Source organism: Cololabis saira, chromosome 22, assembly GCF_033807715.1.
Source record: "Cololabis saira isolate AMF1-May2022 chromosome 22, fColSai1.1, whole genome shotgun sequence".
In the NCBI taxonomy this organism is placed as follows: domain Eukaryota; kingdom Metazoa; phylum Chordata; class Actinopteri; order Beloniformes; family Belonidae; genus Cololabis; species Cololabis saira.
This window is the reverse complement of record NC_084608.1, coordinates 18282237-18300898: the sequence shown is the minus strand read 5'-3', so window position 1 is coordinate 18300898 and position 18662 is coordinate 18282237. Positions and strand designations below refer to the sequence as shown.

Here is an 18662-nt window from a genome sequence, read left to right as displayed (position 1 = left end):
GCAGAGACCATGAAATCTCATTTAGTGTCTGTTTAGTTTGGACAATACTCTCTTGTCAACTTGTATGAACATATAACAAGGTGGCAGTGACCAGGAATTGGTTACTGCCATTAATTGCTACTTTGCTGCAAACGTATATTCCGTTCCGACAGATACACTTCAGTTAAGGCCATTTTGGTCCAAAATAAACATATAAACTCCGAACTAAAACTGTCAGATATTATAAAACATGTGGCCCAAACTTTTTTTTTTTTTTAACCCTCATGTTGCCATTTAATACAAATAAAAATGTTTTCGAACGAAAACGCAATAATCCTGGTGGTTTTGTGAGCACTTGCTTGAAATAAATTATAAATTACCAAACTTGGTTTGGATTAGGTTGAATACAACGAGGAGATGTCTTCCAAGTAGATCAGTTTTGTTATAGTTTAACTTCATCCAGTGTAAAATAATCAGCAGTTTTTAAAGCAACTCATTTAAAGCAGCCTCACAAACACTTTTAATTCCAAATGCATTTCTTTGGTAATGCTTCTGTAATATTTTTTGATTCTCAGAAGAAGAAGAATCAATTCTTTCAGTCCCTACCTTTTCAACTTCAACATGTTGGTTGTTAAAAAGCATCAGGACCCAAAAGCTGCAAACTGGAATGTGCAGAATTTACAGCTCTAGTTATAGATTTTGAGAATAGATAGACAGAGAATATATAATGATAATAGTAATAGTAATAATAATAAACTATGCATACTATGCTCAAAAACCTGATGAAAGCACACATACACTCAGAGCAATTGGTGACTTGTATTTGCAATTGTTTAAAATCCATTGGTTTTGATAACCTGCTCTTTTGCAGAGAACACATATATGATTACAGTGAGAGGAAATATAACTTAACAATGAAAATGAAACACAAATTTATTTACAGGTGTTTTACTTCTGTTTTGGTAGTATCTTACAATTTGAAGCACAAATCAGGTTGAGAAAGTTTGTTGAAAAATTTAAGTCTATTTTGTATTTACATCTCATTGTCAATAGTGAAGCTGAATTCATTTACTGCGTCACACATTGTTGCAGATCACCGCCGTCTCCTGCAGCTGCTTCATCATCTGTAGTCAAATTTGACAGTTTCAGTCTGAATTCACTGCTAGTATCCGGGTGAAATGCAGGACAGCTGGCAGCGCGTTGGTGTTCTGGATGCTGTACGCCCGGCCTGCATCAGCAAAACAATAAGAGTCAAAACTAAAGACTATTGTTTTCACCAACTGAAAACCTCTACGATAAAAAAAAATTAAAAAAAATGTATTCAAAATCTGACAGTAGCATACATTACCCAACAGCATATTAATTTTGTTTTATAGTAAAAGTATTGAGAGCCTATTCTTACCACACTCCACCATGAAGGCTTGTCCAGGTCTGTAGCGAGACACACAGCCATCGACGATAACGCTCACTGAACTTGTTAATAAATTAAAAACCTTTTAAAAAAGGCAAGAAAAAAAATGTAATGAAGCACATTAAATAAAATCAATAATTATACTATTAAAGAACGTTGATGTTCAAAATTACAGAGGAGGAGGAGTACAATCATGAGTAAGGAAGAGAGTAGGAGTGTACTGACTGTGGTGGCACTGTGATCCACCCACAGGGGCTTCTTCATGTTGGAGCCCATCACGATTTTTCCAGAGCAGATGGAGCCGCTGTTCAGGTCCACCTGGAAGCCCAGGGCTCGGTTTTGGTACGAGTACCAGTCAAACTGGTCCGGAGAGATTGCGACGCCCTCTGCAATTCAATTATGAAGTCAGTCATTCACTGAGAGCTCTGGCCCCAAAATTTATTTTCTTCTTCACAACCATAAAAAGAAAATGTTGACACCAAAACAGGATTTTTAACCTGTTTTTCTCTCCATCTATGTATGTTTTTATTTGGCATTTGATAATTGATATTATGCTGAACCATACTGTAGAATGAACATTCACTCTTTATTGTGAATTTGTGCGCACAAATAAACTGTACTGGACTGAAATAAAAATATGTTGGACACATTGCGGAAGAAAGGTGTAAATAATTAACCCCTTTTGAATTTACTAATGTAAAAGTTGTATTCCTGTGTTCTGATATTGTGTTCATATCACATTGAAAGCTTTTATTTTGTTGGCTGCCCCGTGACCTTGAACATGTTGATGTGGGTGTATAAAATGGGTGGTTGGAAGAATGATCAATCATTCTCAATGACAGTTGTTCACTCACAGTAACAAAGCCTTACAGTGGACGTGTTGAGGTCAGAGAACAATTTTCTAACAAAGACATAACATTCCCTCCATAAATAAAACTGCTAGCAGGTTGGACCATCTTTCATTTCTCTTAAACTCTGAGCTTGATGACATTCTGCACAAGCTGGGCTTTTAAAAGTGGCTACACAACGGAGCAGTTATTCATTAATTTTTTATTTATATTTATTTATTTATTTTTCTTTTCAATTGCGAGAGCACAATATACACAATTCAATCATTCAAACACCAGATGATCAAAGCTTCTGCCAAGAAAAAGCTTTAGGTGGTAGCTGCTTTTTCTCAGTGACAGATGTGTTCTTACCATCAGAAGTGGTGGACCAAAGAGTCTGGAACCACTCGCTGAGATTGGTCTTGTCATTCGGGTGTAAGGTTAGTGGCATCAGAGGAGGAGCACAAAGATCTGACTCAGAGAGCACAGCGCAGACTCTGGAAGACGGCAAAACTGTAACACACAAACAAATCAAAGGGGACAATTAAAGAAAAGATTTCTGAAAGTGGGACGCAATCATCAGAAGAAATGTCCTGCATTAAATTGCTCATGCGTTCATATTCAAGTCAACTGAGGTTATTGAAACCCTCATCAGCTGTTTAACCACATATGCTGGCGTCGAAAGCACTGGGTTTTGCATTTTTAATTCTCCACAGGGGGTGAAAAGAGTGGGACCGAGAGGACTGATGCCCACATTTCAAGCCTGACGGAGCAATCGCCAAATGTGGCACAGTTGTTTCATTTATTCAAGGCTGAACTTCCAGTGGCACAGCAGTGAACGCCATGTTTCATGTGCTGTTCTTGTGAGTTACAACTTCTCTCAGCACCATTTTCTGCAGATAATAATAAAAGCATTAAATGAAAGGATTTTATAGGCTGTTGAACACATTTAAATGGTAACCTTAAAATGCTTTAAAAGTAGTTGATTACTCAGCCTTTGCATTGAAAACAAACAACCATTTAAACAGTTTTTGCAATAAAGCGGTTATTAAAAAAAAGTCATGCCTTTTGATCGTGAGCGTAAAAGCCAACGTTAAAGCCTGAAGTTGGAGATGATTTACCGCTGAACTCCTTTATGTTTATTCTTCTCTGTAGAGCCGTGTTAGCAATATAATAATTATTATTACTTTTATTCATAGTATTAATCAAAATATGAATTAATATCAAATATCTAAGAGGTTCCTTGTCATACATCTACATTTTTATGGGCACAGTTTAAGAAGCAACACTGACAACTCATCAGATTGTAAGAATTTCTATTTGTAGTCACACACTCGTACAAAATGATTTAAACATTATGAGATAAAGACATACCCGTGCCATCATCGTCGTCTTCATGTTGTTCCAACTCAATCATGGAGGACGGTCCACTTCTAAAGACTTTTGACCTGCCAGAAATAATTACCAGATAGTAAGAATAAATCTTAGGTGAAAGTAGGAACGGATGTACAAGTGATTGAGACTTTTACTTACCTGTTCTCTGACTGACACTCGTCCACGTTGTGCTGTGTGCTGCTGCATTCATCACTATCACCATTAAACACGTTGCTGTCAGTCTGTCTGTGTGTTTTAGAGGAGCCCTTCCCTGCAGGATGGGAGGGGGCGTTACTTCTGCCACTCTGATGGGCACCTCTGCTGCTGACCACAGTCAAACCCTCTACGGCTGAGCTGAAAATGTCTTTAAATGTTGCCAGAGACCGTTTGACAGTTTTTGGAGCAGACAGCCGAGGCGACCTTGGAGCTCCCCCTGCTGGTATTGATGGGATTGCCACTTTACCATTTTTTGGAATGCCAAGTCGAGCACTGTTCCTCTTCTTAGACTGTTTTCTCCTTTGTTGCTGAGCTTTAGTCCCCTTCCGTTTAAGCTGCTCAGCCGGTAAAGCGCTGCTTTCCGAATTATCAGACACATTACTTTCCCACCAGTTACCCGGTGGATTCCTCCTCCTTTTGCCTTCTTCTGCTTCCCTGAGCTGCTCTTTAGCTTTTCTGGGAGAGACAGGAGCTGCCGGTGTGGTGGATACTTTTTCACTGGGGGTGTGATGATAGACTCTCTGAAATAGCTCCCTCCCTGTCACAAAAGCACATTTGTTTCAGTTCAGAGATGAGAGGCTCGCACATTCATCTGTGTTTCATTTTGTTCCATTTTACACCTAAATGCAACTGCATTTCAAGGTAAATGTGATTTTTACTTGAATAGATTTGTCTGACAATTCAAGCTAGTACAGACTGTCAATACAGGACCCTTATTTGCAAACACAAAAGGTTATAAAACACACATTATTTTCTTTAAAACAGTAAATCCAAACCATTATCACTATTTAAACTGAAGTTACACATACACAATCCTCTAGTTCATTTCACAAAATTGAGGGAGGCTGTTTCTGGCTTAAATAAAGACAAACATGTCTACTCTTTTCTTTCAGATTATTCATCTCATTGTCTATAAAGATTTACCACCTGAATGCATTGATGGAGCTTAAGAGACTGAACCAACAAGCTCCACTCCCATACATTCATGTTGTGATCTGTCTTACCTGAGTTGAGACTGTGGTCTCTGTGTGTGAACACCATGGGGCTGGAGTGCTCCTGATCCAGGTTTGGATCAAAGATCTGCTCTGCTTCGCCCGCGTGGACAATGTCATCTGTTGCTTTGATCTCGTCTGGCACGGCTCCTCTTGCATTTCTTTTCCTGCTCTGTTTCGTTTTCTTCTCTTTATTTTTAGGTTCGGTGGATGTCACAGGCCGTTTCTGATTCTTGTAAACTTTGTCTTTCTTGGCCTTACCAGGTGAAAGTACAGCTGTGCTGGGCTCTGTATTATTCTGTTTTGACTTCTTCACTGTAGGCTGCTGGATTTCTGGCTCCTCTATGCTGTGAGGACCGCTCATCCACCACGGCCCTGTCTGCTTCCTTTGCCTTTTCACAAGAACCTCAGTATCTTCAGAAAATGTCCCTCCGGATACAGCTGGATGTTTTTTTCGTTTAGTCTTGCCATTTGCTTCAGGTGCTTTTATAATTTCTCTCTCTGTGGGGAGAAAAACAAAAACTAAATTCAATAAATGCAGCATTCTCTGCTCTGTGTTCAGTGAGCTGCTGTGGAGCTGTTGTTAATGAATGATGGCATGGTATTAATCCAAATAATTTATTTTCTGTTCCTGAAGGATTTATGATGTGTATTAATGTGACTTTTTTTTTTTTTTAAATCACTTATTAAATATGGATGTGTGACAAAGTCAACGGAACACTTCTTACCTCTTTAATCAACACAATTTAAACCTGTTTCCAAGTCTTAATTAGTAATTAGAAGAGGCTGGCATGACCATGAACTATTTATTATAAAAATTGTTCAGTGGGATGGTTTAACGATGAAAACTTATCTACGTTGTAAATAAACATGCACCACAATGACACTGCCCTTCCTGTAAGAAAGAGTACAACTGTGTTGAACATTTGCTACAAGCCTGAGGGCAAATACAGAAACTCTACAAGAAGAAGTTGAGCTCTTCCTTGCAGCTCAATACCCTTGTTATGTTTAGCTTTGAGCCCTGAGATCATCGTCCACGCTCAATACTCCCTTTGTCCTGTTCACACCAGGCTGGAATCTGTCCCGGCTGACACTGTGAAAGGTTGGGTACAACCTGCACAGGAGACTAGTGCATCACTGAGAAAAGAAAGACAAACACATGCCGTACCCCTATATGTATACAAATGTTTGACTTGATAATCACCACACTCCCAAAAAAGTGTAAAATATTCTCTTTGTTGAATAGCTTTTGCACATAAAATAATTTGCTTCAAATTCATTCCAGGCAGCGCTTCTTATATTTTTTTTTTGAAGGTTTGCAAACTACTTCTCCATAATTTTGAAGTTCCTATTGGTGTTGTGTATTAAGGAATTCAGTAGAACATTCAGGCTGCGTCCGAAATTGCATATTTTCACCCTAAAAATATTAAGTATAATAATATTATTATATAATATTAATATTATAATATTTGTATATAATAATATTATATAATGTCATCTTGTTTCGGCCAGAATAAACAGGAAATAGCGGAGCAGTGCTGCTACTGCTACTGCTGCTGCTGTGACACGTCACTTCTTCCCAACAGCAGGAAGTAACGTGGGCACTCTTAATAGTACGTCCGAATTAATGCACACTACTGATATTTACTCAAAAGTGTGCCGAATTTAAGTATACTTTTTAGTATGGCATTTCGGACGCACCGTCAGTTTTGTCGAAGCCAACAAGAAGTCACATTATGAAAACACTGAAAAAAAAGTACAGATGGTGACATCTTATTAAACTTTTGGGATGAAAAACAGTTGTAGTTTGCAAAGCCAAGGACCTTACCTGTAAATGAACCCAGATCTTCAGTCTCTGCAGGCTCCGTGTCGCTCTGCTCCTGCCTTTGTTCCCCAACAGCACCAACGTGTGTCGCCTCCTTCACGGCATCCGGCTCCTGGATCTGTTCTGTCGTCTCTTTTAGTCTGTTGGCTTTAATCGTCTTGGTGGACTTTTTGTTTTCTTTTGAAGTCTTCCTCTTTGTGGGGATTTTGCGTGCTTTTGTTTCTATTTTACGTGAGAGTTTTTCTTTTTCGGTTACCTCATCAGCTATGTCTTCAGGTTGTTCCACCTCGTCTCTCTCTTTTGATGGAGCCTTCTTCAGCTGCTTTTTTTTAGTCAGTTTCTGATCACCAAACAAGTCACCTGCAGGAGGAACTAGATGGTTGTTTAAATCATCCATGACATCTGGCGTTATCAGGTCAGGGTTATTGTCTTTCTTCTTTTTAATTTTTTGATTAACGGCCCGACCTCCCTGTTTGCCGTTAGCCTTTTCCAGTTTCTGCCTTTCTTGCGGACTCTCTCGTGGCCTGTCATTGGTCTTCTTGTCTGTCGAGCTGTCTTTGTCAGTACTTTTACTTGGGATGGAAAATTGAAATAAACAATCATCTTCCAGAATAAGAAAATCATCTTCTGCCTGATGAGGAGGAGAAGGCGGAGGAAGGGGGAGTGACGGCACTTTAACCGGGGACTTCCACGTACTTGAAAACAAACAAGTGAATTATTCATTATTCTATAAAAAAACAACAGGATTAATAATAAAGTTACAATATGAACATATTTTAGGTTGTGAAAACACACGTGGTCATATAGAATTTTATAAATGTGGTCTTATCTGAACTCACCGTCTTGGGTTTGACTGTATAGACTGTTTGAGCGTCTCTAGAAAGGAATTCACGTCTTTTCCTGTACGTGAGGATCCCTCTGCAGCTGGCTGTCTCCGAGCAGCTTCTAAGTTTTTCCTACCGGTACTTGCTGAAAGTTCAGGTTTCCGGCTCACTTTTGCAACAGGTAACTTAGTATTTTTGTCCCCGCTATAAAACATAAAAGGGAAAAAGCGGCTTTTAAGAAATGAATAAACATCTATAAACAATGGCACAGCATGTCATAAATGCAAAACTTCTTTTCTGACTTAACTTTTGGTCATATCTCTGTTCATAAAACTGTTGCAAATGAAGCCAAAAACATCTTATCAAAACATCAAACATGTTTCATTATAGTTGTTTTTTCTTTGTCTGTATTGTATATTAACTCTGTAGTCTGTTGCATTTAAACCTGACTAACAGAATGTGAGTTAAAGCAGCACAAAGTAAGTTTTGCTATTTTTACTTTAGAGGGTCCCCGTATAAGCATGGAGGTTCAGTCGCTCCATCTTTTGCTTGGTCACACTCTAATTTACTCTTCTGTCATCACTCATAAAAAGGGTTTCTTCAGTTCTGACTGACTGGTTGGGAGCCTGAGGTTTACAAGCTGCTGCCAGGACATTCATACTTTGCGAGTCAGGTGTAGTCACGTGTCACCGACACAAATTCCTCCTACATTCGTTTTGGTCACGTAAATCAAGGTGTGATTGGTTGTAAAACCACACTGGAAGCAAAATCAAGGATGCATAGTAAATATTGGATAGTTGATACATGAGGCCACCTCCTCCCTTCATAATATTTCATCTCTTATCAAAGATGGCTTCTTTCACTCTTTTCTCAAACTATCAATCTTCCCTGTACAGGATATGTAAAAGAATTAAGAAAAGAAGTCCAGCTATCTTCTATTTAAACACTTAGGACTGCGGTGACCTTCATTGCTGAGGATCAACACCAAAACATTACTCCTGTTATGAGTATCGAGTATCAAATATCATCAAAATACAACAGTTGAAGAGCAACCTTCGATAAATAAATTGTTGCTGCAAAACTGGCCGGTAGGTTCCACTGCATGCCATTTTAGATATATGTCATTGATACTAGTCTGGTTGTCGCTGTCACATCTGATTGGTTGAATGATTATCCAATTGAATTCAGTTTCTTATCCAATCAACAAATGAGGTCTACCCTATATAATCACTACCATATGGTCTTACTTGGAAAAATCCTGTTGGCCTTATAAGACAAATGTAATGTTGAGTATTAAGAAAAAACCCTTACCATGCTGCTTCTGGCATTTTTTTATGAGTAGACAACTTAGTTAAAACAATTCTGCAGCGAGGAGACTCCAGTTCACCATCATGACTTCTAGAGATAAGCAGAATTGTTGACACACTTTGAAAAACAATTCAAAATGACAAAAGTAAGCACATAAAATATTTCCAAAGAACTGATTTATGGCAAAATAACAATATCAAATAAATGTCCCTACCCTACTGTGATCTCTCCACTTAAGGAAGGCTTGTCGGTTGGTACAGGAGCCGTGTTCGGTTCCCCTGCAACTTCATCTTCAAAGTTGAAGAGAATCGGGGACACAATTTCATCTTTTTCATTGTCCTGCACTTCTACAGACGCTGCACCCATAATGAGTTCAATAGGGCTGGAGGTCTTTACAGGTCCGTGTGCTTTAAAGGGGATGTCCAAATCTACAAGAAGGAAAAGCAGTACCCCTTAAAAAAGTGAAAAATTTCAACAAAATATTAAAATAAAAAGTGACTAAACATTTATCATGACTGATTTTGTGAGGGCCATTTTTTTTTTCTTCTTCATGTCGTTTTAAACGTCTTACCATTGTCAACCTTACGACTAGATGATTTCCATGCAGGTTGTGGGACATCTCCACCAGGACCCTAAAGAGTTGTAAATAAATAAATGATTCCACGACTCAACCTAATCCATGAAATTTCAAACATTAAGGTTAAGGTAACAAGTTACTGCCTTTGTTCCTAATGATAACTCATTTGTCCCCGGTCCCAGGGTGAACAGGGAAAACATGGATTTAAATATCTTGCTCCCTCTGCTCGGAATCAGCTGCAAAATCACCTTTTGTATTGCTGTATTACTTCTCCCCATCTGGGACAGGGCACTTAGAAAGAGACTTTAATAATAATCACTTTCTTTCCCTTTAGAAAAGTTCTTAAGACACCCTATTTAGCAATATAGATATATATTATTTAGATATAGAGCAGCTGATTTTCTAAAGGAGCCACTCACAATCGTGAGCTAATGTGTGGAGATAGTCTGACACGTGTTGTAATGCCACGCTGTCCCACTAGAGGCGCCCTTTGTCTTACAAGAAGCAAACGTTGTCCTTTACCCTTTGCCCCCACGTGGTGATACATTGTATTGCTAAATCGAATGTCAATATTCTTTTTTTAAATGTTGAATCCTGTCTTTCAGAAGGGTATATAAATCTCAAATACAGATGGAAAATTGTTACTGAATATGTAAAAAATTATACTAATTAGAAAGCAGATAATCCATGTTTTACTAGTTAGAACATAAAATAAAGTTCTAATATTATAATATATGTGTCATACTACAAAGATATCAGTGTAGTGAGTGGATTGTTCAATACATTTTGATCTTGTAGTTTTTCCTTTGACCGTTTCTCCTGTGGGTCAGGAGATATTGTTGTCTCACTCTGGTTTGAGTCAGTACTTTGGAACAAAGTAGATGGTGGATGTAGACCAGCGTCATCAATGTCATCAAACATTTTGTCAACATCCTCCAGTGTCACCACTCCTGCCCATTTCTTAGGTGCACTAAAAAAAGACAAAAGTTTGTGTTAAAATTAAAAAACTAAATTAAAAAAATTTCACATAAAAATTGAAAAATCTGCTACCAATAAATGACATGAAACTTTAAAAACCCTGCAGATACTTCAAAACAAATATATCCACAAAATTCAATTACTTTATAAAAATGGTAACATTATAGGGATAATATTTAAAAATGTGAAACTCAGTTTTAAACAAATATTTGGCAATTTACAAAGCAATAAATGTTCAATAAAGATGTATAGAATGGACAAAATCCCCAAATCAGAGATAAGCTCTAGTATTTTTCAGTTTAAACGATACTGTTGGCATTTTCCTGAAAAACATATTTAAAACTACATCTACATACCTTTCCTTGTCAGCAACGTAGCAGAGTTTCCTCCTAGGTCTCTTCTGTGAAAAAAAGAGAAAACAATTGTACAACTTTTGCATGTCAAATGCCTTTTATTGTCATTATACATTGTATAATGAAATTGTAGAAGAAATATAAGGCAAGGCAAGTTTATTTGTATAGCCCATTTCAGCAAAAAGGCAATTCAAGGTCCTTTACACAATGAAAACATGAAAATTAAAGAGAAGAAAAAAAGATTATGAGTTACACTGCAGTGGCATAATAATGAAAAGTTAGTTACAGTGCAGTACTAAAATGAAGACTGTTTAAATGGTTTAAATAATTCAGTCAAAGGCAGCTGTAAATAAATGAGTTTTTAACCTTGACTTAAAGGAACTGAGGGTTTCAGTGATCCTGTGGAGCTGCCCCTTCTCCATGTTTCGTTCTGATTCTGGAGACACAGAACTAGAACTTCAAGACCTGAGAGGTCTGGATGGTTGATATGGCAACACGTCTCTGATGTATTTTGGTCCTAAACCATTCAGTGATTTATAAATTAACAGGAGTGTTTTAAAGTCTGTTCTCTGAGATACAGAGAGCCAGTGTAAGGATCTCAGAACTGGAGTGATGTGGTCCAGTACTATCCCATGGTTAACAGTGTCAAATGCTGTGCTGAGATCCAATGATACAAGCACTGAGGTTCTTCCACAGTCTGAGTCTGTTTTCATGTGGATGTCATTGAAAACCTGGACAAGGGCAGTTTCAGTGCTATGGTGGGCACGAAAGCCAGACTGGACTTTCAGAAAACAAAAAAAAGTTAACAGATAGTTAGATAGCTTGAATGTTACACTCAGCTGTGTGGTAATAAAGGATTATGAATACAGTCTGTTTTTTGACTCAATTTTTATACTACAACTTCATCACATATTTTAATCTTCAAAATGATCATCAAGCTGAATGAATATCCCTAAAAACTTAAACGAATCCCTAAAAACAACAATATTAACAGGAAAAAGTGTAATACATATTATACTGTGTAATTATTTCATAAAAACTACACCAAAATGCAGAAGCAGAGGATGAAAAACTAATTGGAATAATACTGTTACCATGGAAACAGTAAGGCTACACTGATTAGTCGTTATTAGGTCCAAAAGAGAGCTCCTGCAATCCTCTGAACTAAAGCAAAGTTGTAATTACTGACTCTCATCAATAATTGAGACTGTCTGCATAAAAGCAGAGGTTTTGTCACTTCCATGGTCTCAAACAATTGTGGTTGCAGTTGATTTTGGATCTATACTGAAACATCTACGAGGAGAAAGCCTCTTCTTTGTAATATGAACATGGGACTACAGCTTAAATTTATCAAACTGAATCCCAACAAACCCAAAAGCTTATCAAAAATAGCTTTTTGATGAATGAACATGACTGAAGTGGAGATGTTTTACTGTAATTCAGAATATACAGTACAATATCAACACAGTATATCAGTATAAACATACAATCTATCAAGAACTGTGTTGGGTGGTTGTTTGGGTTCATTTTGCAGGTACAGCACACTGTCACTGTGTGAGTTGTCTATGCACTGTACGCAAACGTATTGTGGAGTCGAATGTGAGGCCATCTGTCAGATGAAACTTGACTAAATTTGGGTCATACAGCAGGGCATTGGTCCCAAGCAGAGCTGCACATTACTGAAAAGAAATGAATGAAGTTGCTGCAGTGGCTTCTTCAAAGTTCAGAACACAAACCCAATTGAAATGCTGTAGCAGGACCAGAGAAGTGCACCCACAATCCTCCATCAACTAAAGAATTATTGTCAAGAAGACTCGGCAAAAATTCTGATCCAGGCTGAGAGACCGAGATGTCATACAGAAAAAATCTGCTTTGACTTTTTTTTTTTCAATGAATAATGGGAAAACCCACGAAATTAACTATATCATGTGTTGTCCTTAATCTTATTCTGTTATCTAATTTTAATACCGGGCAAAGTTCAGATCACTTTTTATTTCAGTTAGTTGCATTACTGTAAATGTCAATGTGTATGTGTGCTGGCAGCAAATGCAGAAATAAGACTTTATTGTAAGAGCAGAGCTACTAACTTCATTAGGATTTTCAGCAACAGTTATTAAACTGGCTTTTCCATTATAATAGGATGCAAAAATAATAATAATAGGGTGCAAAAATTAAATTGCGGGGTTCTCTTAATATTCACACGGTATCACATATTTTGAGGAATTGTGGTGTGTCCGACTCTGTGACCCTAAAATTAATATTAACATATATACAATTTAAAAGTGAAAAGTGCAGCAGTATGAGGTAGTCATGGCTATTGAAAGGTGCATTAAAGATAACTTCTGCAGGTTAACACCTTCTTTTCAGAGGATCAAGGATAACACCCGCATCGCCAACTACAGTACCATGGCGTGTACATTACACATGGTATAAGATGTTTAAATAGGTAGATTGCTTTATTGTCATTGTACAGGCAGTACTCGAGTTGTAAAAAAAAAAAAAAAATCAAGGGGGATGGTGGATTTTATCATATGGGGACAGATAATTTGTGCTGATTACAAATAATATAATATATTACAAATAATAGCAGTCACCAAAACACCTGCAGAAATACTGCAGGAATGACATAGCAGCAGTTAAATGCAGCCTTCTGTAAGCTTTAAATATCCACTCGGCTTACATCAAATACATCAAAACACAACAATAAAAACAGTTTTCTGAACTTATGAATATGACTCTGTCCTTCACAGGATAAGTAAAATGGATCACTGCAAAAACTCAAAATCTTAACAAGAATATTTGTCTTATTTCTAGTTAAAATGTCTCATTTTAGTAAAAGAAAATCTCATTACACTTAAAACAAGACTCAAAAACAACAACAATTTTCACCTGTTTCAAGTAGATTTTCACTTTAAATAAGTAATGATAATGCTTGTAATGATAAGATAAATCCTGTCCACCCGTCCCGTAAAATATGGAATTGTCCTTTATTTGAGAAAAAAAATGTTGCGTCCCGTATTGAACTAATACCGGACACGATTTGTACTGTATTTTCATTAACTTTTACACCATATTCTAGTTGAATTATTGAAATAAATTAACCTTTACACCATATTCTAGTTGAATTATTGAAATAGATTAACTTTTACACCATATTCTAGTTGAATTACTGAAATAAATTAACTTTTACACCATATTCTAGTTGAATTATTGAAATAAATTAACTTTTACACCATATTCTAGTTGAATTATTGAAATAAGTTAACTTTTACACCATATTCTAGTTGAAGTATTGAAATAAGTTAACTTTTACACCATATTCTAGTTGAATTATTGAAATAAATTAACCTTTACACCATATTCTAGTTGAATTATTGAAATAGATTAACTTTTACACCATATTCTAGTTGAATTACTGAAATAAATTAACTTTTACACCATATTCTAGTTGAATTATTGAAATAAATTAACTTTTACACCATATTCTAGTTGAATTATTGAAATAAATTAACTTTTACACCATATTCTTCACCTGTAGGCTATATTACATCTTGGCTGATGTGGACATACAGAGCATGGGAGGCTATTTCAGTTGCTAGTATGGTTGTCTGTACACTCATGCAAGTTCAATGCTATTAAAGCACTTTAAACTTTAAATCAAAGCATTTTGTTTTTTCATATAAAAAAAACACATTTCTATTCAGTTTAGAAGTTTTGGGGGGTTTTTTTGGCTCCTGCGCTGCTGAAATCAGGACGTCCCTTATTTCTATTTCAGAAAGGTGGCAACCCTAGGCTGGACGGAAAATGCAGTTCAACCATCCTGCAGATGCTGCTGGAAGATGAGAAGCAGGACAGAAAAGCAGGAGAGAAAGGCAGGACAGAAAAGCAGGACAGAAAAGCAGGACAGAAAGGCAGGACAGAAAAGCTGCTGTAACTCACCAGATTGGGGTATTTGGTCTCCATGTCTGACTGTAAACGTCGACTAACGACTCAGTTAGCCCACGTTAGTATCATGTCCTTTGCGAACACTGTTTACGTGCTCAACCCCTCCCCAAAAGGCACGTATGCACGGATTAAGCATAAAAACATGTAAAAAGTGTGGGAGTAGTATTATTTATCGTATGAAGCTACGGTAGAATAACAATGGCGCTATGAACTATTTGTAAATAACCCGCGCACCGCTTCGCGGGAAACTAGTTCCTGTGTACTGTCTTACAGGCAGCAGTTGTAGTACACTTTTTAGACTTTTTAAAGATAGTTGACCCACCGCTGTTTTCTTCTTTAACATAAAACACACATTTATAGAGAAATAATAATGTTCCCTGACTTGTATTTTTGTATTAACAGAAGGGAATTCTTGATTTGTGACGGATGCGATGCCTGAAGGGTTGTACCCAGGGCGTAAAATGTATTAACCGACAGTCCTTCTTCTTCTGCAGAGTTGGCGGTTGTTTTACTGCCACCTACAGTTCAATATGACAAGTGCAAGGAGACGTCTATTCAATTTTGGGGAATTTTGGGTGGGTGTATTTTTAGTCACGTTTGTATGCCTTGTTCATGTGTGTATTACAGTATAATTTTAGATGATTTTGCAGAGTAATTTCAGATAAAAATGTGTGAGTTAGAATCTTTAATCCACACAATAGGTTGTTTTCTCTGAATTGTTTCCAAACTCTGAGCTAGAAATCTTCTCTTAATAGCATTTCCACGCGCAACATTAACTGTAACATGAAAAAAATGAATAAAAGAAGAATCATGAAACTTATGCAATCTAATATTCACATTTATGTCATGGAAATGTCACTAAATTGATGCAAATTAATTTAAATTTTAGTATAAATCATTTACACATTTAATCATACCATTTCAAAAATATATATAAAGAATTACAGTTTTCTTAATATAAATAACTAAAAGGAGGCAATATCATAGCAATATCTTCCAGTTAAATGTTCTAAACTATTCTCCTGTCATGGATTAATAATGCCATCATAATGTTAACTTCACATTTTTAAGAAGAAATCAAACAATAAAAAGGAAATAAAGAAGATAGAAGTTGCATACAAAATATTGATCCAATTATTGTTTGCTATACTTAAATATCTGCCTTGAAAAACATATCTAAGCTGAGATATTATGATGTTGGGGAAAGAAGCCATACAAGTTCACAGATTAGTCAGTCAAAGATAAAAAAATTAAAAAAAACACTATCAATGAAAGCCAAATTAACCTATTGTGTATTTAAATTTGCTAACAAAAAATAACAGTTTTTAAAAAGTTTTCCATATGACAGACCACTGACCAACAATTGTATCTTAAGTTCAAACAAGCAATTGCATCACATTCAGTTAACAGGCACTTTTCATCAAAGCAGTTCAAAAGTCAGAAACATGCTGAGGGCCGCCGTAGGCTTTAGTATCATACTGGAGATCAAACAAATTACGCATCAAAAGATGACCTCTGAGCTAAAATCTAAAAATACTTAACGGAATATTTTTTTCTGCTTTTCAGCTGTCTCCATTGCTTCCAAAGCTTCAGGACTGATGTCTTCATAAAGTGGCTGTTTGATGTGTTTCCAAACCACCAAAATAATCCGCATGACAAACAGCACAGATGTTAAAGCCAGCAGCGCAACTGGGAAAGATGTTAATAAAAAGATGTGTGTTAGTATTGGTATAAAGATGAGGTTTTACTATATCTAATACATGGGGACTTCTCTGTATCTTACCAATGAAGATGCCATTGCGACTGGGTGAGTTAGAGTCATAATTTTTGTCCAAGTTTCCGGTCAGGGCCCAGAGAACAACAGGGTAGTTGATGCAGATGTACCGTACATGTTTATCAAGGATGGAGTTTTCCAAAACAAACCTGTCAACAAGTTGCTTCAGAATTACATGGTCGTTTTATGACTTTTTTTAAGCCACTCTATGTAGCAATACCACTTCTGACCACATAAAAAGAGGGTTAGAGAGGATATCGTCAGGCTCAACCTGTAATATGACACATTCACTTTCTTGTGAAAGGCTGCACCCATGTGGCCAGAAGTGATATTGCTACACATAGCAGCTTTGACATGACCTTGAAAAAAAGAAGTACACTCACCATACTAGCAACACCACAGTCAACAGAGAATACGAGAGGGTGGCAGCATCTGTTGGGGACATCTTAGCATCATATGTCAGCACAATGGTCAGGTTGATGAGCGTTGCTATGGTTGTCCAGGTTGCGTATATCATCACCCCATTCTGAACCTAAAACACAGATTTAAAGTGCTGCAGAAACATTTTCTAGGTCAAAACTACATACTTAAACCCCATTACAAACACTAACCAGCACCCGAAGAAGCCACAGTTCAACTCTGTGGTATTTTTTGAGCCAAGCGCCATAAATGTGAAGTCCATGGCAGATGAAGAATGTCATGGAGTAGTTTGTGCCAATGACCAGGATGAGCAGAACCAGTGCAGCAATCATCATTCTTTACAAAGGAAATACACGTTTAAATACATGCTTAAACTGTTTGTATAAAGTCTTACTGCTTTAAAAAAATATATATTTATATCATCACAGAAACCATTTAAGGCTCACCCTCTGTCCCAGGCAAGAAGCCAACCAATATTGAAACACAGATTAATACACCAGCTAACAAAGAAGCCGTAGGGTAGCACTGCTGGGCTGCAGTAAACGTATCCATGTCCATTCCTGCAACACATGCAGTGGATTAGTCAGTGGGTGGAAGAGAGTGGAAATGCTTTTAGAGCTATGAAATAGTTCATTTCTGCATACTCCTACTTATGAGAAACACATATGTTTTATATCTGTTCTTATGAACACATTATTTGCTGCTTAAAACATGAAAATATAGAATGTGTTCGACACAACTTTCTGCAAAGACCCGTGACAATGTAGATTATCATCGCTATCAGCCAGGTGTAGATGACACTCCAGATGTTGAAGGTCCAGCCTGAGGGTGTGAGCTGCGTGTCAAACACAGCAGACACATTGGCTGTAGTGGTTTGATAGGGACCTGTGAAAACAAAGTGCAAATATTGAGTCAGACTGTAGATAAAGTGAAATATAGACTCACTTATTTATTGTCAAACCTGAAATCTACATTTATAATATCTTTTTAATATCCTTTGCCAGTTTAACAACAGAAACTTGGTGTAAGAGATGGATGATGATTCAACTTGCCAATTCCAACCACAGACAGCCCGTTAAATACCAGACTTATTGCAAAGCCGACAACAGACACCATAATGGTAGCAAGGCGCCCATAGTTGTGTTTTGCCATGGTGCTCCACTGCAATCAATGAAAAACATTTGGAAACAAAGAAAAAAAATGTTTTTTAGTTGTGACATGCATATATCCACTTAATGAATATCTATGAAGCATTAGGAAAACTGCAAGTCAATGATTCAATTTATAATTTGCATTCATGAGTATTTTGCTCAAAGAAAAGTGTTGAGCTTTCATCCAGAATAACAATCGATTCCCTCTAACTTCAACAATTATGATTGTTTACTGTTTGGTTTTTATTTCTATGAAATTTAAAGCGAAAAAGAAAATCTGATCGCAAGTGAGAATCTCCCCCTCTAAAGCAACTTGTGTAACTTTACTTTATGTTATGTTGATACTGCACCTCACATTTTATCCAGTTCATTAAACACTAGCAAAAACAGAGTCCACATGATTCAGAATATATCAATACACAAATAAGATAAACCACAATGTACCTTTTATTGTTCCTTCTTATGTGAGCCAGGACACCGGTGTAGAGAGGAGTGAGTACGGGGGCGCAGCCTGTTATATAGAACAGAGCAGTTGAGCAACAGCAAGCTCTGAGTCTCACGTGCATTTCTTATCTTCTATATACGTTTCTTACAGAGTGCAGAGGGTCATAAAACAATGGTAAGCATTATTGTCAACCCTGCTGATTCTAGGAGATGTTTCACATCTCATCTAAATGCTTTCTTCAGCTCTAACTACCGGTGGAGAGT

At 37.0% G+C, this 18662-nt stretch overlaps 2 protein-coding genes across 4 annotated transcripts; both read right to left on the bottom strand.

The window, feature by feature from the left end:
• Positions 1 to 797: 797 nt before the first annotated feature.
• On the bottom strand, positions 798 to 14834 carry si:ch211-161h7.4 (uncharacterized). Of its 3 annotated transcripts, XM_061713624.1 has the most exons (16): positions 14604 to 14834; positions 10668 to 10711; positions 10117 to 10303; positions 9328 to 9388; positions 8971 to 9184; positions 8760 to 8846; positions 7464 to 7652; positions 6628 to 7319; positions 4812 to 5300; positions 4055 to 4345; positions 3751 to 3862; positions 3592 to 3665; positions 2590 to 2730; positions 1616 to 1776; positions 1382 to 1472; positions 798 to 1207 (listed from the first exon to the last, which is right to left on the bottom strand). In XM_061713624.1, the coding sequence occupies exons 1-16, from the start codon at positions 14625 to 14627 to the stop codon at positions 1125 to 1127; spliced, it is 2940 nt and encodes a 979-aa protein (XP_061569608.1). In that variant the 5' UTR covers positions 14628 to 14834; the 3' UTR covers positions 798 to 1124. The 3 variants fall into 3 exon arrangements, with proteins under 3 accessions (XP_061569608.1, XP_061569606.1, XP_061569607.1); XM_061713622.1 differs by having other exon boundaries at positions 3751 to 4345; XM_061713623.1 differs by having other exon boundaries at positions 3751 to 4345; positions 8760 to 8843.
• Positions 14835 to 15184: 350 nt separating this feature from the next.
• On the bottom strand, positions 15185 to 18636 carry LOC133423450 (uncharacterized). Its single transcript, XM_061713625.1, has 8 exons — positions 18399 to 18636; positions 17856 to 17964; positions 17544 to 17688; positions 17250 to 17363; positions 16995 to 17139; positions 16767 to 16915; positions 16393 to 16532; positions 15185 to 16298 (listed from the first exon to the last, which is right to left on the bottom strand). The coding sequence occupies exons 2-8, from the start codon at positions 17953 to 17955 to the stop codon at positions 16147 to 16149; spliced, it is 945 nt and encodes a 314-aa protein (XP_061569609.1). The 5' UTR covers positions 17956 to 17964; positions 18399 to 18636; the 3' UTR covers positions 15185 to 16146.
• Between the last annotated feature and the right edge of the window lie 26 nt (positions 18637 to 18662).